Source organism: Metopolophium dirhodum, chromosome 6, assembly GCF_019925205.1.
Source record: "Metopolophium dirhodum isolate CAU chromosome 6, ASM1992520v1, whole genome shotgun sequence".
Lineage (NCBI taxonomy): Eukaryota > Metazoa > Arthropoda > Insecta > Hemiptera > Aphididae > Metopolophium > Metopolophium dirhodum.
This window is the reverse complement of record NC_083565.1, coordinates 28,447,791-28,471,009: the sequence shown is the minus strand read 5'-3', so window position 1 is coordinate 28,471,009 and position 23,219 is coordinate 28,447,791. Positions and strand designations below refer to the sequence as shown.

The 23,219-nt window shown below is 26.9% G+C and overlaps 1 protein-coding gene across 1 annotated transcript; it reads right to left on the bottom strand.

The window, feature by feature from the left end:
* Positions 1-2,257: 2,257 nt before the first annotated feature.
* On the bottom strand, positions 2,258-8,987 carry LOC132946570 (uncharacterized). Its single transcript, XM_061016615.1, has 5 exons — positions 8,701-8,987; positions 6,904-7,534; positions 4,364-4,432; positions 4,158-4,250; positions 2,258-2,383 (listed from the first exon to the last, which is right to left on the bottom strand). Exons 1-5 carry the CDS (start codon positions 8,985-8,987, stop codon positions 2,258-2,260), a joined length of 1,206 nt encoding a protein of 401 aa, XP_060872598.1.
* Positions 8,988-23,219: the final 14,232 nt, after the last annotated feature.

The following is a 23,219-nucleotide window of genomic DNA, read 5'->3' as shown; positions in this document are numbered from 1 at the left end:
ATCCTCGTTATTTTTAAAAAAAAAGGAATTCGTTCCAAAAAAAAAAAATCGTCGTTCCTTTGTCGTTCCTTTGGAAAATGAACGAGTTCCTTTTTTAGTTCCAAATAAAATAAATATTCTTATTTCATCACTTATGTTTTTTTTTTCATATGCATTAATTAATTTTTAATTATGATGTATAACTGCAAGTATAGGTACATAATATTTTATAATTCTATTTTGAGATTTTCTTCAAAATTAAATTGTTGGCCAACGTATGTCGATTGTCTTAACGTCGATACTCGATAACAATCACTAATTAGCAATACAAATTATACACATTAAAAAAAAAAATCTTAATTTCAGTTATTTACATAATTATCTGTGTAAATTATTGGAACTAGAAAAGAACGAACAATTTTGTTATTTTTCCTTGAAAAAAAGAACTAGTTCATTTCCTTGTTCTTTTTTTATAAAAAGGAATTCGTTCTAGGAATCTGTTCCTTTTGGAACTCGTTCTTTCCAAACACTGGATAAATTACAAATCATTAATACGTATGTACCTACTTACTTAGGTCTTCATATTTAACACATTTATTACAATGCCATACTCGACAACTACTGTACTTACAACAGATCTCTACACACTTGTCCATCTTCTTTTTTTTTTAAACAAGTTTATATTGACAACAAGGAATAATAATGGTAATATTATAACTTCACTAGTGGAGTAGCCAACGATTTTTTATGAGAGTTTAACATTTTGTACAAAAACTAACCAACATGAACATGATAATGAAACATCATTACAGATTATAAGTGTAAAAGTTATTTTTTTTAACATAAATATTAAAAGAATCAACGGAATTAAACTTAAAAAAAAAACAATAACGTTTTAATTGCAATAAGACGAAGAAATGAATGACAGTCGGCAACGACACGCGCGCTTAAAACCTATCATTATAATGGCCTTCTATTATATAATTTTATTTGCTTTGACGCCTGTGAAATTGCCCTTTTAAAAAAACTATTTTACTATATTATATTATGCAGGTATACATTGTATAGTGTATACGCTCCGGGAGATGATGTTTTTATTGTGTGTGGGCACGCGTGTGTATAATAATATGTGTGTACCTATGACAATAATATATTACATTCGCCGTCGTTAATTTAATTTTAACTTTTTTACTTAACTGGTTACTTTTGAATTAACGTGAAATTAACCAATTCATTTTTAATTTTCAGAAGTAAAACGAGTTAATTTATTTTGTTTTTAATTTTATTACATTTCACTATTTCAGTCTATTTCGTTTTTATGGCAAAAAATATTAACCGTGAACTGTTTAAAATTAAAAATTTAATATTTTTCCAATCTAGCTTCTATGGAAATACCATATCAAGTATAAACACGACTATAGTCTACAATTTAGTTTTGGTTTGGAAAAAAATTAAGTACACTAGAGTTGTATAAAAAAATGAACTATTTTAACATAATAAAAAGTTAACAAAAATTGTATATTAACTTGTAACTTACTGAGTTAATCTATAATTTGATTAACTTTTAACTTTTTGTTATTGGTGCATAATATTAACTTATCTTAACTGAATTAAAAAAAAAATCATTAATTTTCCCAGCCTTCGTGTAAGGACCGGGAACGAACAATAATATGCTCGAACCTAACCTATAATACGACGAAGCAAAAATAAAATACAACATTCAAATTTCACTCAAACCAATTTGAAGCCGTAGGCGTTATCTCACAGTTCAAACGACCGTTTTCAAAGATACTAGACTGGATAACTAAATTTAATAATTACAATAAATTAGGCTTAGGTCGATCATGATTGAGTTTAAAAATTAGAAAACGTTCTACAAAACCATGATTTTTAACTTAGGCTATTCTAAGTAGTAAGTACATAACAATCTTTATAAAAATAATAATAATTTCCGAGAAAATAAGTACTTATATTAAAGTATATACCTTAAAATTAATCACCTTTGTGTATACAATTATTATAAAACAATATATTTTAGTATAACAAGTCTATATTTTTACGCGTTTCAATTATTAATTAGAACTCATGTTTCAAGATATTATATTTCATATTATACTATCATAAATTACAATGCTTATAATATTTCTCCCCCTTCATAAGAAACTAAAATTGTTAATGTATAGGGCTAATAATAGTATTATATTCAACTTTGTAACTATAAAGTTTTAATTCAATATTTTAATGATTGCATGCGAAATAAACGATAGGTAATATGCACTTAATTGAATTTTGTGGCATAAATTTTTTTCAAGAACGATTTAGTGTCATTGTTAAATTTCAATATCATTGGGTGATCTTTTATCTGTAACAATGTGATTGTTCCACTAATCAACAATACAAGCATCTGTGAACAAAAAAAAAACGATATAACTAAGTAGGTACTCAGAACAACAGACTAGGACCTAGAACTACAGACCTATAATAAATACAAAACACAATTTTAAGACATACCTATTTGTAGTTTAACGGATTAAAATGTAATGATTACATCAGTGGTTCTCAAAGTATCACATGTTTACTCTAATGTAGAATACCTATATAATGACCGTAGGTGTATCGAAAACGTGGGGACCATAGTTAAGTACTAATTGAGCACTAAAATTTGACACTTTTACGGGAATTAGTGGTTTTCACGATCCCCCTTGCTTACGTATGTACAATGTATACTAATAAAAAATCGCTCAGTATTAATTAAAATATAGGTGTTAATTATAATATTATGTTTTTGGTAAAAACTTAAATGATCGGGCCGAATAGTAACTTGGTTTGTAGCCGGGACCCAATTTACCTACTACTATTTTTTACGCGGGACTCAACTTACCGCTTTCAAAATGTACCAAAATTATCGCGGACCCATTTTACATAGCCCCATAATTTCAGTATCGGTTCCAGATAATTATACCGAAAAGTATAATTATTTAAAATAGATACCTATCTAGAATGAAAGTTTGGTTAATAGTATGAGAAATATTAGAAAACTCATAATGATCATACATAGTTTATGCACAAAACAGTAATACCTACTATTAGTTATTAATTTATGATAAATAAAATAATTTTATTTTTGAACCTAAAAGAACCTATTCAATTTAAAAATTCCCGTTCGGTTCCGATACTTCATTTATTAAAATAAAGATTTCGGTTCGGGTTCCGGTTCCTGTTCTTCAAATTTAATAGGTTCCGGTTCTTTTAGGTTCGGTTCTAGTCCCTGCTTACAAGTGCTGAACAAAGCAAATTGTAGGCTCAAGATATCCCGTTTAGCCCCGTTTGTTTAAAAATTAGAGTGAATTGACCTCTTATACAATTTAAAGTTAAGATTATCTAGGGAATCTTTTTAGTTTTTTTTATTATACATTAATTTTAAAGCGAGTTATGAGTATTTTAAGATGTACAAACAATTTACATTTTTTAAATGCTCGTAATTCGTTCTAAAATTAAAATATAATAAAAAGACTATGAGATGCCCTAGCTCAGTGCTTCTCAAACTAGGGGCCGTGGCTCTATAGGGGGCTGTGCCTATATTACTTGGAAGCCGTGAAATATTTATTTTATTTAAACTATTTTCTTTTCTTTTTTAAACGTTTATAAAAAAAAAAACACTCATTTATTTTTTACTTACAATTAAGTGGGCTAGGTTATTTAGTTATTTAACCAACAGTATCATTAATAATTGTCAATAATTTATCGCCGTTTGAAAAAGTACATGATTTTGATTAAGGGGGCATAGTTGATAATTGATAGTTTTATATTAAATTTAAGGGGCTCCATAACAAAAAAGTTTGAGAAACACTTCCCTAGATAATGATCTTTCCTTTAAATTTTATAAGACGTCAATCCACTCTAGTTTTTTAACTAACTAATATAAACGTGATCTGCTGAGTGTACAATTTGATATGTTACGCATTTGTAAGACGGAGACAGTGTCTACGTAACGTCCTCTTAAATAAATTATTAAAAGTTATATTGAAGACAACAAATAACAATACGACGAAAGAATACCTAATAATAAAACATTAATAATTAACATAAAGATAATGACCGGTGTAAACAATTATAATACACTTAGGTATTATGAATTAAGATTGGTTTATAAAGAAGACGAGTGTTAAGGTACTTACCGTTGTGACAAGATTTAAATTGATATTGAAAAATCCAAATCCCGAAATTCGGTCTGAATCGCATACAAAGATTTGATTCATAAACATTTTGATCTGGATAATAAATTATTAATATAATAACAAATTAAAGAAATCATGGGTAGGTATCCTACGTAGTTTTCTATAGTAAAATAAATACTATTATATTAATAGAAAATCTAAATTACCTGTCTTTTTTTGTCTAAGTGTAAATTTGAAATACGGTATAACCGTAGGTATGATATAATCTCCATTCTCTGTAAAATAATTTGAAAATACTTTTTTTTAATGTGATTGTCTATACTCTATATGACTATATTATTATGTTTAATTTGGTATTACAAAATATTTAATTTTACGTTTGTATAATTATTATAACCGTGTTGAGAGTTGATTTAGGTATTTCAATTTTCGATTAATTGTTTTTCTTTATTTTATACCTACCTCATGTAGATAATTAGTTATGTTAACATAATATTATTGAAACACAATTTCCATTTTCAGAATATTGTAAGCGTAAGTATAATATAGCGATGTATACTTAAACGGAAATGTTATGTTATTGCAGTCTACACGATTATTTATTAATTATTATTTATTAGATATTTATATTTTATGAATACAGTGGAAATAGAATATTTTTTTTGTATATAAAATGTACGGAATAGGTAAATTGCGTCGTTGAAAAAATGTCACATGTCTTATACTAAGAATATTTACAATCTGTGTTAGAATAACACAATAAGCAAATTTGATAATTTATGTACAATATTTTAACTTTGAATAATATGAGGAAGGGAGGCTAACCAGTGATAGAACCCAACACATTTAAAAAAACATATTGATACGTATTCTATTAGTTTGAAGTCAGGAAACAAAAATTGAATAATTTTGGAAAAAAATAATATAATTTAATATTATATTACATTATTACGTACCCATATATTATAAGAAAATATGAAAGAATTGCCAATAAATTATATAATACAAAAACCATACCACGCGTACACTACTCGATATTTTATCGCGCGAGGGAAATCTATGAATCATAAATAGACAAAGAGAACGTCTATTTTGCAAAATTGGTTTGAAAAATAAATATAAAATATCTGTAACCCGTCAAAAATTATATTTATTTTAAAAATATTCGTTTCTACTTTGTGCAGGAATTATCATGCACAATTTTATTAGAAAAACCGATATTTTTAATAATACCATTATTGATACAATTATTATGTGCCAGTTCTTATTCAGAAAATAAAAAGATTTCTCTATGCATTAATCCATTCATTTTGCAAAAATATTCCTAGCCGTCATTTATGTAGGTATAGGTACAAATAATATTTTTCCCAATTAACACAATTTCCACAAGTAATTTACAAATAATGTATAAAATACCTACTAACATACAGAATTAAAAATAGGACGAAATTTACTGCAGAGACTCTATGTATAGAATCTATATATATATATATATAAATGGAGCGTGAAAAATTTTTGTTACTTCATCAATCGAGAACGGCTGGTCCGATTTGGCTCAAATTTTTTTTTAAGATGTTCGTAATTGTCAGGAGAAGGTTTTAGGAAATTTTAGGAAAATCCACCGGAAAAGTAGGAAATCAGGATGTAAAAAATACATTACAATGGCGCAACAGTGTATTATAATATATTGGTTTCTATTGGTTAATTTGTTGATTTGTATTATTATTTTTGACCTTATCTTTATATATATAATTCTACTATATCTGTGTTCTGATTGAACTCCTCCTAAACGGTTGGACCTATTTGAATTATGCGTTTCGTTGACGCCCCGGATTGTTTAGATTCACAAATCATCCCCCTAGATCCATCCAGAGGATGTGCTCAAGCGGAGATTTAGAGATTTACGGTGGAAATTTTTGTTTATAAATGGTTTCCATGAGTTTTAAAACTATTTTAATAATAATTATTGGTTGCCGTAAAATCAGTGTATTCATCCAATGCATTTAATTTTGTTGTACGCTGTGTTTTGATATAATATGTATCGCAATTAAGTAAATATTGAGCGTATTATACTCACATATAAGTTACGTACATAAAACAATGCCACGTCTTCGTGGACGAGGAGAAAATATTTGTCGACAGACTCGGCATTCACAATTAGTCCAGCCGTTTAGGAGGAGTTCAGTGACATACTTGGTATAACTTTGATATTTTAATGTTAAATCATAAAGTTACGTACAAACAGCATGAAGTCCGCGATCTAACGCAGTTAGATTGCCTACCTGATAATATACTGCTGCGAATCAGAATTTTTATTCCAGGCAACAGAAAAGTTAAGATACATTTTGAACACCATACACCGAATATTAAATAACGAATTCAACAAAGTTTGAGTCATATACATTTAGTACATTCAACGGGAAAGTCAGCTAGTTATTATATAAATATCGTGTCATAATATTATATTAAAAAATAATATAAATAATAATATATAGGTATACCTACTTAACAATACATTAAAATTAAGAAATTTGACTACAAAATAATAAATAACAATTTAACATGCATAATATTATCATGAGTATATAATATTTTATCTTATCTTTTAATTCGATGGGTTCGCTTTAGAAAATATAGGTAAGTAGTAAGTATTTTAAAATATGATATTTAAGTATAGGTAAAACATAAACATTTTAATATAAATAAAGGCATAGTGGTTAAAAAAAATATTCTTTGAGATACCTACCTTCTCGTTTATGAATGAAACAAAAACGATAATAGACATCAAAAACGTGATAATTTGTACGTGGACCATCAGCGGAAATATTAGATCCCACAGTTTTGGGGATGGGCCAAAGAAGGTTTCCTTGTTGATAATAAAGTAAATACTGAGAAGTAAACTGATATAGCTGGATGTGAAGAAACCCAAAAGCAATGGACCGTAACCAAGAGTAAACATTTTTAACACGTCGCAGAGTTCAGAGTGTAACAGCCGCGTGTTTTCCATCAGATCCATTATTTCGATGTGTGTCCATTGGCCGGGTACATCAACTAAATCAGCAGGAAGACATTTCCAAAAATCGTTTAACGTCTGGAATCTGACATATAAGTTTTGAAGAAAGAAACACGAAGAGATCGTAACTACATAATCCATAACATATGGTATGGTGAATATTGCATGGTTTGTCATTAATGCTATGTTTTTTATCTGCATGGGCCAAAAATATAATAATATGAGTTTAAATCCAATAAAGTAGGCGCATAACGAAATAAAAACAGTTTTCCAACGTTTTTTTGTCCATGAACGATGTGGTGTCATCAATTTTGTTGAAAGTTGTGTAATTTTTAGATCAAACTCAATAATGCCATTAATAAATCTGAAATCAAAAATAATAAATACTAATTAATGTTATCAATTTTTTATTACGACAATTTATGTATATATATATATATATGACAATATATACTGTTCTTAAGACATTTAATTTGAGTCACTGCCGGTTGCCCTAATAATTGAAAATAGATGTATAAATGAAATATTTTATATTTCTGTTTAATATTACTGAATGCTAGTACATAATTAATTATGTTCTACTTTTATGATAATACTAAAGTAATACACCTCAAATGATTTAATCGCACTCATATTTTGCACAACTCTGTACTGGTTCTGCAGTAAAAATGCTTTTATTTTCAATTTTGGAGTTTTTTTCGTAGATAATAAATCTAGTTATTTCATGAAGTATCTAAAAATATAAAATACTTTTCAAAATAATCGTGAAACAATTAAATGAATTGCGGAATTCTATTTTTGGTACAATTTAAAATAGAATAATTACTGTAGATACGTAGGTACATATAATTGGTACCTAGTTAAAGTTTTCACTGCTATTATTTCACCGTGGTGTGGACTTTACAAGGTGGGAGCTCCTTAGGTTTTGGTTAAGGTTTTGTCTTTTGTGAACCGTGCCGTATTTACTCTTAATATGATCACATAATAATATTATTATTTATTTGTTACAATAAAATTAATACAAATAAAGCCAATTGCAATTTAAAAATGAGTTAACAGTTATATAAGAATAAGAAGTAAGTATAATATTATTATTATTTGGTCTGGAATCATGCCAAAAATCTATTGGGACATTGAGACATTGTCATGGGTAACTTTTTTTTTTAATTTGCAATTTTGCAACTACCTAACTACCTATCAACTTATCACTTGACATTTTAATAACGTAACAGCGGATATCCTGGCTTTTTTCCTCGTAAGAATAATGCCATAGCGCAACTCTTAATCTTAGATAACACTATAATTATAAGTCTCTAAGAGTACAAATGTGCGTAGTTCGTGGTAAAGGTTGCACAAACATATTCTTTTGACTTTGCCATCTGGCGTAAGTACTTACTCCCTATAACTTATATTTAAATTCTATTTGATAAACCCAAATTTTATTAAACATTTACGGAAAAAAACAAATTTTACTTCCTTGAATAATATATTATATAAGTACTTATGTAAAAAATAATAAATATTACATACTTGATCGTCCATACTGATGACATTCTAGCTGCGACAATGATAAACCAAAATTTTACTACATATATTATTTGAAGAATATGCAACTCTTGATGCGATTGATAAAAATATGTATAAGTGCATAACAATAACACAATCATCCGAGCTATTTCTAGAAATGTGCAAATCTTTGAGTTTCTATTCCGATGCAATAATCCAGTTGACTCCACGGTATACGAAACATCAATTAAACCTATACACTTGGATAAAATTAAAATAGGTCTTAAGGTTAAGTGAAAAACAGTCGTCATTTCGATATAGTTTTTTACCAAAACTGCCATTTATGTAAAAAATAACAGTTCTATTATGTTAAACATTATAAGCAACGCGAAATTTAATAATAACACTTACATTAAAAAGCCGCCAAAACAATAACAAACATCATTAGGTATTTATTAATTTATTATCCCTCATTGGAAATTATTTTTCTTGGAAATGACAATTCCCGCGAACGTTTTAAATGAATAATCATCTAGTCTAAGGGTGGATTTACACATAGCAAATAGTCACGTGCCTATCCGCCTAACGCACAACATTTTTTGGAGGTGCACATTTATAGAATTAATTTTTTAGTACCTAATTTTTTACTTTTTAGTACCTATATCATTTGTTAAATAATATATATTCATGAAGCCAAGATAAGGAATATTTTTAATTAACAAATTAACTTTTTCAATATTTTATATAGTATTTACATAGGTAATAATCTATCTATTAATTGATATTTATTAGTTAGGTGTTGGTATAATAATATTGTGAATGTATACATTTTTTAAATATAAAAATAGAACTCTAGAAATCCGATGTTTTGATAGAAATAATACATAATAATAATTGACATCGTTACGACGATCAAATATCATAAAATTGATTATAAATACTATTTAGTTGTAATGCTTAAGTCCGCCCCTGATATAGTTCGTAGTAATTATCATCAAACTAATAAAATATGCAAATTTCATGTTCAAATGTGTAGATAAGTAACTATTGACTTTGACATTGCACAACATTTTAAAAGTGGAAATACTTAGGTAAACTCTAGGTACTTAGAGGGAAACCTTAGTAAATATATTATTAAAGTATAATTATAATATGAATACAAACAATACAATGAAGAGAGGTCATGCACTCATGTGTACAACAAATATTTGTTTGCGAAGTGACGTGAATGCAATTTAACTAAATAGCCATATAGGTACCCACATATTATTATAAGTTAAAGTATAGGTACTGTAATGATAGCCACTCATTATAACTAATGGCTAAAAAGAGTGTCATTATCATAATCCTTAATATATACATATATATCATAATATTGTACCTATATACAGTCACACATATGTTTATATTATAAGTCAGACATCTGTGGTCATATATTGTTATGTACTTATCTAAATAAACTAAAAATGTTCGATCGGCTCGGACGACACCCTTGGTGGCAGTCATAGCCCATAGGTACCCACGTGATGAGCTTTTTTGTGTCTTAAATAAAAAATATCTTTCAAATATCTCTTATTCTCTTATATATTCATTGTATTCTTAACTAATATTAAACAATAAGTAAATCAATATTAAACCTATAAATTCTTCTTCCTCCCGTCATCGAATGTATAACAAGTACCTATGCAGTTCAATTATGGTGAGTTCATATTTTATTATATGATAAAATACTTATAAAATAATAATATATACGTAATATAATATAATAAGGTAGAAACTTAGAGTGTGTAGTGTGTAGTGTGTACGCAATAAATATAAATAATAACACCTAAATGATACATAAATAAAAAGAGATAGATATGTATTGCATTATATTGCACGCACATTCCTCTTTTACATACCTATTACAAATAACACCCAAACTCGTGGCTCGTAGGTAACACGAAAAAATATAAAAATATAAAATTAATACATTTAAAAAATAATAAACAATAATTAAAGAACGTACAAATATAATTACCTTATCAAACAACAAATTATTAAGGAAACTACTGACTGATATAAACGTAATGATAATTTAAACACAAACACTTCATCGATCTATTCAAAAGATTCCTACCAATTATACTTATGCAAATAAACAAGGCGCTCCGATATGTTTTCAGTGTGGGATTCCGGGACACATAAAAATAAACTGTATTACCTATTTTGTACAATAAAACTGATGGTTCCGCAGATAACTGGGTCTGCACAAGAACGCCAATACAATACCAGAAACATACTTTTAAAATATAACGTCAAAAAGGTGGGCAAGTGGATGTCGCTCTGCTGTACTGTAGGTTACAAGTGGGTCACTGTATAATGGATGGTATTAAATTTGAATTCAATGATATATCATTGTATAAGAAAAACGATTCTGAGTGGAGACGATATGTCAGTCTAGGTATAAGACATATTATACACTTATCTATGGTATTAAAAAAAAAATTGACCTATAATAAATTCCAAATTAATCATATCACAATATCCATTAGGTACATATAACGCGTTATACATCAACAACAAACCGTGATACTATCATCATAATATATCGATGAAAATATTACAAATTAGAAGTTTCAAGTGCCCACGAATAATATTATACAATCACAACAAAATAACTAAAATAGTTATTCTAGGTTTTTATGTAATTTCGTCCAAATTTGAACTTAAAATGACTCTATACAAATAAACTGTGCTTGTGTATTTTTTAGATTTTTTGGTAACCGAATTATCTATTTACATGGAATCTTGTTTTAAATTTTCAATCCTTAGCTATAAAAACTGAACATTTTATAATTTATTAATTACAATGGTTGATAATTTTCGAGATTTTGATAAATTCTGTCCAAATTTGATCTTTAAATGCTTATAAAAAAAAACTGTGCCTATGAATTTTCAATATTTTTCAACTGCTATTGTAAAAATATATCAGGAGTCTTGTATTAAATTTTTACACTTTTTGGCCCAACAGATAAAACTTTATTGATATTTATAGAAAAAAAAACTAAAAAAATTGAAAACTGAAAATGCCCGTAAACAGCTCAAAAAGTGTCAAAATATTTTCAAAATTGTATGGTGTATAGGAAATGCTAATATAAACATTCAGTGAAATTTTCATGTATCTACAGTTATTCGTTTTTGAATTACAAGAAAATAAGGAAATCGGTACATGAGAAATCGAGTGAATATCTAATGTTGTAAAAATATGAATTTAAAACGCTCATAAAAATTTAATTTGACTTTCTTGTAGAAATTTTTTTTTTGATAAAGTTAGACAAACTTATGAGGAATCTTGTATTAGATTTTAAAATCTTAGATTTAAAAAGAAAATTTTTTATGAATTTCTAACTCAAAATAATTTGCAAATTTTCGTGATTTTTCCGTATTTTTTCAAGATTTGAACTTTAAACGTGTATAAAAAAAAACTGTGACTAAGGATTTTTAATTTTTTTCATCTGCCTTTGGAACAATAACCTAGGAGCCTTCTATTAAATTTTCAAGCTTTTTTACCCAACAAATAAAATTTTATTGATATTTATAGAAAAAAAATTTAAAAAAACTGAAAACTGACAATGTCCGTAAACAGTTCAAAAAAAGTCAAATTATTTTCAAAATTGTATTGTGTATAGAAAATGCAAATATAAACAACCAGTGAAAATTTCATGCATCTACGGTCATTTGTTTTAGAGTTACACCAATAACCAAAATCGATTTTGTTAAAAATCGATTTTGCGTAAAAATTCCCGTTTTTCCTTAATTTTTCTTTTGTTTTTCACATCGCTTTTGAAAACTACTGGGAAATTAAAATTTTGACCTCCCCAATGCACCAACGATATTCACTTTCCCATCGAACAAGATACTGAAGTCGAAAATCGAAGCATTATTTCGACTACTTATCGTGTACACAGACACAAAAATAAAAAAAAAAAATAAAAAAAAAAATAAAAAAAATAAAAAAAAAAAAAAAAAAATAAAAAAAAAAACACACATCGTTGTAAAATCAATACATTCATCGTTTCACTCAGAATCTAAAATACAAATAATACTATTTATACTTATTATGATAATAATAAAGAAATAATTAAAATAGAATTATTATGAAAAATAAATTACCAAACTTCTACATTTTTATTAGATACAGGGGCGAGTGTAACACTTATAAAAAAAACATACTATTAAATGTAATTAATGAACTTCAGAGAGCGAACTCTACCTTGAAACGACAAACAATTCTTAACTAAACATTTTAGAAACAACTATGTCTCGGATAAAAATAGGAACAATAGTAATAAATAATTATAGATGACAATATAATATGCAGACCCGTAATAATAAGAATATACATAATGAAAAAAATGAACACAATTCTAGATTTAAAAAATAATTTAGTTACGTTTAATTATAAAAGAAGGCATACCAATAAATACCATACAAGACACAAACAATATTATACAAAATAAGCAAAAAATTAATTTTCAACAATTTCTATTACAAAATTCAGAAACGTATAGTACCCACCAAATGAAGTATTCAGAACGTTCACTAAAAAAACTAACTTGTTCACGTTCACGTTCAGTCCTTAAAAAAGCAACTCCTTCACGTTCGTGTTTTTCAAACGAACGCGTTTATTGGGTCGTTCATTTAATTTTTTTTATAAATCGTTAGCCCACAGTCAATATAAAAATGGAAAACCCATAAACATAATAATAATGACATTACTGCTAAATAACGTATTACTACGTTATAAACGTTGTTTTTTTAACAACTTCAAACTATGTAAAAAAATATTTTCAAAAACATTTATACTTTTTGAGGTAATGACTGTTTTACGCTTAATGAATCACCCTGTATAGAAATATATGAATAAAAATAAAGTCCTTAAAATACCGAAAAATCAAAATAGCATTATAGACATCTTTAAGTAAAACTGTTTATAATTACAATTAAATAACACAACACATAATCTTTTTACATCAATGTTTACAATTATTGTAATTTTTACTGTCAAATATTAGTATTTTATAATATGTAAAACCCCTTTAGGAAAAAATACGTATTTAGCACTAGACTAACAAAAACATAGCCAAGACATCAGCATTTTTTATACTAACTAAACTATTGTAATATTATAATATATTAATTAAATTTTAGTAAAAATAATAAAATATAATATTTATATAATATGATATATCCATTTATAAGTATGTATGTCATGTCTTTGTTCTATACCCTTTGTAATAAATTATAAATTTATAAATTTCAAAATACATATACTTAGATTTTTTAATAATAAGTTCAAGTAAGTTATTTTTAAACCAGGTATTAATTGTTTCCAAGGTGCGTGTAGCCAGTATATTAACTACATTGTTTGAGGCACCGCTAACCAAAATTAAGGTATCATCAGCTAAACTAATTATTTTAGCTTTTAAATTTAAGCCAAATAAACCATTTTTATAAATTATAAAAAATAAAGGTTCTAACACTGTACCTTGTGGGATTCCATATTTCCATAGTTAATTGGTAAAAAGTTACTTAAATCGTTATCCACTCTAACAGCTTGATATCTTCCAACCAAAAAAGATGAGAATAGATTAAGTGCTTTACCGCGAACTCCAGCATATTCAAGCTTACTGATTAAAATATTATGGTTTACCGAATTGAATGCTTTTTTCAGATCAAAAAAAATATCCATTATTTTATCATTTTTATCTAAATTGTCCCTAATATATTTATCTGCTTGATTTAAACGTCAATGGTTGATTTACCTGACTAAAAACCATATTGGTTTTTTGAAAAAATTTATTTTTTATTAAAAAGTCGTAAAAACGTTCTTTTTTTTAATTTCTCAAATATTTTACTAATAGATAGTGAAAGTGTAATAGGTCTAAAGTTGTCACAGATTTTCTTATCGTCTGTGTTGAATAAAGGAACAACAACACATTTTTTAAAAAATCAGGAAAAACTCCACATCCAATAGTCTTATTAAATAATAAAGAAAGAGGTAAAGATATTTGTTTAGACGATCTTTTTAAAAAATAATTTGTGATTCCATATTAATAATATGAACACTCATCTTTTAATAAGTTTAAATAGTTCTCAACTTCATCAACTGAAATGAGATTTAGAAATAATGATTCATCTTGTGACAATTATTATTTAAATATTTCCAATCTAATTTATAATAACTTTTTTTAAAATATTTTTTGATATATTCTTGCCAACATTGGTAAAATAATCATTTAGAATATTACAAATTTTAAATTTGTCTTCAACTATTTTATCATCATTACTATAAAGCTAGGCAATCGGAATTTTAGTTTATTTTTATCATCAATAATTTCATTTATAATACGCCATGTAGATTTAGTATTTGAATTTGCTTGTATGATTTCATTTTGATAGTGTAGTATACGTGCATTTTTAATAACAATTTGAAGTAGATTTTTGTATTTTGAGAATTTAAAAGCAAAATTTAAATCAAAAGGCCACTTTCGATTTTTTTGTACATTTTTTCTTTTTTATTAATTGAAACTAAGATACTCCCTGTTATCCATTTTTTTAGTTTAATAAAATTCCGGCAATTTTGTATTTTAACTTATATTGTACAACTATTTATAAAGTACTAATTTTTTAATTAAACATAGTAAACACGAGAAAACGCGATTTCCCCCTGTCCGTGCTGTAGTAAATTATGTATTGCTATAGGTACAACTGTACAAGTATTCGCTGGAATCATATTTATTTTTCAAAATGAGTACCACAATGTTAATTAAATTATAAAATACATTTTAAACTAAGTATTAAAAACTTGTTATCCTTAGTTTTGGTTGTTATAATAATGAATATTATTGGTAACGTTGACATTATTAAAGTATATATATTAGAAATTCGATATTATTTTCAATTAGTGATACTATAGTGATTTGCTCTACATGCAAATGCCTTTTATTGACCACTTGTCACTTTTAGTCCTGTACGTAAACCACTATTAAATACAACAATTCCCCTGATATAATAGGTATGGATGAGCGGAATGATGAGTGTATTGATTTTACAATGATGTGTGTTTTTTTTTTATTTTTTAATTTTTGTGTCTGTGTACACGATAAGTAGTCGATATAATGCTTCGATTTTTAACTTCAGTATTTTGTTCGATGGGAAAGTGAATATTGTTGGTGCAATGTGGAGGTCAAAATTTTTCACAAAATTGATGTTGGTTTTTGGTGCAACTCTAAAACAAATGAACGTATAACATGAAATTTTCACTGTGTTATTTACGGCGATTGTCAGTTTTTATTTTTTTTGTCGGTTTTTTTTCTATATATATCAATAAAATTTTATTTGTTGAGTAAAAAAGCGTGACAATTTAATGCAAGATTCCTGATAAATTGTTACAATACGAGTTGAAAAATATGAAAAATACATAGGCATAATTTTTTTTTATAAGCATTTAAGGTCAAATGTTGACAACGTTTATCAAATTTATAATTTATTAATTATTTTGTAGTTTAAAATGTATAAAATGTTTAACTTTTATGGCTAAGGATTGAAAAATTAAAACAAGGCTCCACGTAAATAGGTTATATATAAATTACTTTATTCATAATAATATCATCAAATATACTTGGTAATATCATAGGCTGACTGACCGTTTTCACTCAGAATCGTTTTTCTTATACAATGATATTTTATCATTGAATTCAAATTTAACACCATCCATTACAGTGACCCACTTGTAACCTACTGTATAGCAGAGCGACATCCACTTATCCACCTTTTTAATAGTCATAACTCATAACTCATAAGTAATTACTATTGTTATGTAAATATGTATTAACTGTACATCTTTTTTTTTTGTACATCTTTTTCAAATTATACCTTTTTACCAAAGGTAATCTATTATTTCTATCAAAAGTTACATAATTGCCTTGTTGCGTGCACCCGTCTTACAGGAGATGGTGATAGGAAATGATGATAGAAGAAGCGTCAAATGATCAACAATTTGTTGTTCGATGTATTATTTATTAAAAATTATAAAAAGACCAGTTAAATTTATACTGGTTACCTGTTCGAATTAACAACGAATACTGGTGTCTTAGAAAATAAGCGATTGCTCGAATATTCTCTAAGCCCGAAATACGCCATTAACGAAAATAATCTAAGTCCAACAAAATTAGTGATTACCATAATCGAAGGGGTACATGAGTGCGTACGTACGATGGCAAGATCACGTCTGTCACATCTGAATAATGGGCCGCTCCCGGAGCTCCTTAGTTCTATCCCCTAGCTTTACTAGATCCTTGGCGGGCTGCGTCGTTGGTTCTCACGGTCCGTGGGGCCTTCCATAATTAGATGGTTGACTATTTCGTAGTGCGAACAGCGACCTATGACTCAGGGTTGCAGATTGAATATTTTTCGTGGCGTCAAAGTTATGAAGATTATGTTTAAATGATGGCGTAGAGGAGAACATTTTGGGTAAAATGATATATTATTCACCAAACCGATTATTTTATATACATTTATTATTATACGTAAAACATCACTACAATAAGCATTTAAAAAAAATTCAATCACTTTTTTTATTCAAATAATATGTTTTCAATTTCAATTCTTCAATATAAACATTATACAAATTATAAATTTAATACATAGAATATAAATCGAGACGTATTTATAAATAATATATGTAAAAAATAATGAAAATCTTTAGCCTGTGTGATGCAGATTGAAACAACTTATATATATGTATAAGATTTACACGTGCAGAATGTACCTAGTGATCTTTTTTACTTCCTTCAATGCCTGTTTTGATCCAATTGCTGTTCTACTTTGATAGCAGTGGAAACATCTCTTTCTGATTTTCTGTGTCTACCACATTTTTCTGTTGTTTCTTGGAATATGTGTTTGCTGTTAACTCTTGCTTATTGAACTTCTTGTGGTCGTTGATTGTCTAATCCAAGTATTGTATCAACTAATGTTTCTCGAAATTGTGTTATCTTCATTTTTTTTATCAGAATTAATTGTATTGTAAACTATTAAAGCATTTACCATAGCAGTTCCAAACAGTATTTCTGTCGCCACCTTATGGTACCAACGTATAGACTTACGAACAGCTGTACTATAGCTAAACAGTTTATCCGATAGATCAATTCCCGCTTTTCCGGAGTTGTAATTGACAATTATCTTAGGCCTAACTATCGATTCTTTTTTTTTGTTCTTTTTTCCTGTGTCAATCATATCAATATTATGTTTGGTCGACAACATAGTTACATCCCTTTTATCACCCCATTTCGAAACAATAACACCGTCTGAATTTTCCTTTCCAATTATTTCCCCGGGACTTAATACATATTTTACCACAGCACGGACATGGGAAAATCGCGTTTTCTCGTATTAGGGGAGGTGTACAACATTTTATTTTGGTTGTACCAAATTGTACAAAATAAAGTATATAATACTGGATAATTTTGATATTCAGTTTCAAACTTGGCAGTGCTGAAGTAACGGTGCTACTTATTTTTGTTATTTATATTAAGGAAATTATCGAGGGAATCTAAAAAAAGATCAACATTGTAACTTGATGATCTTTATATTCTAGTAACCCGGTAGTTAATGTTATTAAATAAGATAATTATATATTTTTATTTTAACTTTTAAGCATACATTTTTGAAAATAATTTAAATGTTTGTTATTAATTTAAAAAAAAGGTTTTTTGGTTATTTCTTAAATATTATGTTTATGTATTTGTTAAATATGAAAAGTTCTGAATTTGTTTTATAATCATTAAAATATTATAATCATATCATAGTATTTCATGATAATTTTTTTTTTTTGAATGAAAAATGATTAAAAAAATAATGAACCTAGAGTAATTTCCAACCATTCCAAAACTGACGAAAATTAGCGGAAAAAAATATATAATATAAGTGCGAATAGTTTTTCTAGTATTCGAATATGTTTTAGATTTTACAATGACGTATGTTTTTTATTTTATTTTTTGTGACTGTCACCACCGTTTGGGACAGTAAAACTATTTCGATTTTTTTCGACAGTATTTTGTTCGAATTCAATGATGGCTGGGGGGGGGGGCTACTTCATGAAAAGAGGTCGGTGCCCCGTGTTCAGGGGCCCTACAATGCAGGTAATTTGTTTAATATGTGTATACATTTTTTTTTAAATTTAATTAAATAATTATTTACTTAATTTATTTTTGTATTTGAATTCAATGGTAAATCATTGTATACAAAAAACGATTCTGAACGGAGATGTTGTGTCAGCCTAGCATAAGCGGTTGTACAAATAATAAAGTCGACTTTATTTTTTCAAATGGTAACCACTATATTTTTTTGATGGAATCCGGTAAAGCTTTTTTCTGAACATTTCGGCAGTCAAATGATTTTGGTTAGCTAGGTTATTAACTATGGTCCTCTGAAGTTTAGTATAATATGCATTAATACTTTTAACTGAAATTTCTCATTTAGGAACAAGAGCTAAATAATTTTTTCTTATATAAATACTAAACAACCTTATTATATACTTAAATAGTTAAATCGGTAATCTAAAATGCTAAAAAAAAAAAAAAATTGACCTACTATACCTACTTACTTAAATAATTTTTTTTTTGAAAACTATCGGACGCGTTAAAAAAATATATTTTTGGGATAAAGATGGGCCCCTAATGGACCGTTCCCCCCATGCCCCCCTTAATCCAGGCTTGCAGACTGTTGTTAACAGTTTTACAGACATCAAACACACACATTATTTACGGTACAAGATAATCGGTAATCATCATCTGTTGATTTATATTATATATTATAATATATCCCCAAAATAAAATATTACATTTCCTAATAATATATAAATGACGATAAGCAAAATGTCAATATTAATAATAATTATTATTATTAGAAATCGATTTTACAAGTTTTATTTATAGATACAATGTTTAAAAGATTATAAAATAAAAAATAAAAATATTTCGAATGATCGAAATGTCAAATAATCCAAATAATTATCAAATAAATAATATATGAATGTAGGTAATAGATATCTAATCTTTTAAAAAGCCTATAAACATAATATATTGTTTAAAATCGTGATATAAAACAAAATAATATTATTGTTAATTTTGGAAAATTATTTATTATATTTTAATTTTTTTAATAAAAAGTAGGTATACTATACTATTAGTATTATATAAAAGTCACATTGGTACAATTGAATCATTTTTATTTTCATTTTTTGATATTGGTAATAATGTTCTTCCAACATGTTATCAGTAATATTACATTTTGAAAGAAGTGTTCTACGCCCGAAAATCAGAGCATTTTTATCATCCAAAATGTTGCTGACAGACAGACAAAAAACACACATCATTGTAAAATGAATGCATTATTTCGCTCCACTCAGAATATAAAATATATTAACTGTATAAGTATGTTTTAATAAATTTTAATAATATTTAAAAAATTGTATCCATTAATATAAATCGGGAATCAGGAAAAATAAAATATATCACTACTAGCTGTTAAATGGTAATTGGTATCTGAAAAGTATCTAATGATTGTCAACTATTATTTAAAACAAAATATTAAGTGTAAGTATTTACCATCTAGTTCCATGAACATCAAGGGCCCCACTAAAAATATTTCCCAGGGCCCCAAAATACGTAGTGCCGTCACTACTTCGATAGGAAAGTGAATATGTTTGGTGCTTCGGGAGGTCAAAAGGTTAAAATTCTCAATAGTTTTCAAAAAGTGAAAAACAAAACAAAAATTAAAGAAAAACGGTAATTTTTACGTAAAATTGATTTTGCCGGTTTTTGCTGTAATTCAAAAACAAATAACTGTAGATACTTGAAATTTACACCACCATATGTTTATTATATCAATTCCTATTGTAACGAACCCAATAATATACATACTATATAATTGTGATCGTTTCGCCAAGGTATATTAGGTAACATAAAGATTAGATAAAGATTAGCATTTAGATATATAAATCAATGTCATACATTCTATTAAAATACGCTGTGAGAATATAACGAGCGGGCGTTGGGATCTTGGAACCGCATTTCAATAGGTCCTACAATCTCACCTGAACAGGTTAAGAAAATAGTAACCAGATGGCCAAATACTCAGAATTAATATTTGAATACAGTGATCAAAACGTAGTACGTATTTCTGATTTTCTGAACAACTATTAAAAAAAAGCCTACAGAAGAAATATAATCATAATTATATGAATATGATATGATATATGGTTATTACTTATAACATATATACGTAAATAATGCACAGTATCTAAATATTAACGGATGGCGTATAGCATATATTGAAAATTTGATAATGGGATACGATTCTTGGAGTAGCCAGGCGTGGGAATGTATCGATAATAAATTAAATAACGTCCTGTGAGGTCTACGGATATATCAATAGACTAGGGGGAAGTAGTAGAGCATGAGGCCCTATAAAACCAGACCCGAAACGACCTGTAGATTAGACGTGATTTACCATGGTACATGCGAGCACCTTCGCGAGAGACAGTATAACGATTTTGTCAATTTGGACTAAGAGTGTTTTGTGAAGAACAATTTTAAATATACAACTTAAACTTTTCAACAAAGTCTAATTATTTATCAACCTACCTAAGAAATCCTCCACCAACGGTCTTGCTACCTGCAACTTATAAGCTAAGCAATTAATCCAATTGCTAGTTCATAACACTATAATTGATAAAATTTTGAAAATATTTTGATTCATTTTGATTTGTTTGTGGATATTTTAAATTTTCAATTTGTATAGTTTTTTTTTTCAATATTATTTGTTGAGCCAAAAACCTTGAAAATGTAATACAAGGCTCTTGATATATTGTTACAATAGCAGTTGAAAAATATTAAAAATACATAGGCACAATTTTTTTTTATAAGCATTTAAAGTTTAAATGTTGACATATTTTTACAGACATTTTAAATTCAAGTTTGGATGAAATTAGGTATTAAAACCAAGAATAACGTAGTTATTTTGTTGTAATTTAGAGTATATTATTATATTTTACGCACACAATGACATTTTCAAATGTAATGTTTTTTACAAATATTAATTTAACCTACTGTAGTAGATACCTACTTTACCTAGATACCTAGTATAATGTCTAATACTAAAATATATTACTTAAATTACAATATGATATCATAAAATATACCTACTTAGTATTATATTATAGGTCTTTGCTCAGAATCGTTTTTTATATACAATAATATTATATTATTGAATTCAAATTTAATAACTTCCATTTTTTTTGAAATGTATTTGAATTCATATTTGGAATACTGTCATACTCATTTATTCGAATACAGAATAAAAGTTGTTCTTTACAAGACTGCCACACACCATAAAAAAGGCAACGATAACTATATACATTTTATTATAAGTAATATTCTAATATATTATGTATTTATATTTTACATTGGACAGCAAAGGAATATAATATTTCTGAAAATCTAGAAATAATTAATATAACAATAATTGTACGAATATCTATAAAACATTTAGGTTTGACTATTATTTTGATTTTTACAACTTATTCAATATTATTAATTGTTGGTCTTCATAATTTGAAAATAGATGGTACAATGATATCTTATATGTTGATGAAACAGTTATATTGGTTAATGAAAATAATAATAATGAGTAATAACTTATATAAATCTGCTGTCTTGTAAAATATAGTTATAAATTTTATTGGTTAGATAATAACATGCTAGATCTTAATTTAGACAAATATAACAATTTTTAATTTTGATTGTCTAATGATACTAAAAATGTTGTTCAACCATTATTTATTCATACAACTAACTGTTTACAGTCTGATACCTGCCAATGTACAGGCATTAAAAATGTTAATACAACTATATATTTGGGCGTTATTGTTGATGAAAAGCTCAAGTGGCATAATCACATTCAACCTGTAACAAGCTTAATTTGTAAGTTATTTTATATACTTAAGAGTTTAAAGTACATTTTAAGTCAACAATTGTTGAGAATAGTTTATATATATCTTGCTCAATCAGTGATGAGTTAGGGTGTATCAATATGGTATGGAACATACAATACACAAAATATTAGAGGTTACAATGCGTACATTAATATAAATATTATATATATCAAAAGTTAATCTACCATCTTTTAAACATAGTTACAACACTTGGCTTAAAACGCTATGTAATTATAATTATATATAAGTGAATAAGCAATTTGGAAAAATGCGTACTAAATATGTTGGTATTCACTTATGTAAAAATCTTAACATAGGTATAAGTTATAAGTTATAGTTATAAGTTATAAATACAAATAATCTGCATGTAAAATATATTATTTCAATTGATCTAAATAATAGTGATTTTATATAAATCCCTTCATGTATCTGATCTCATATAAGTAGTAAACTTGTAACAATATGATAGTATAATAAATAAGTATTATTTTGTATATATGGATTA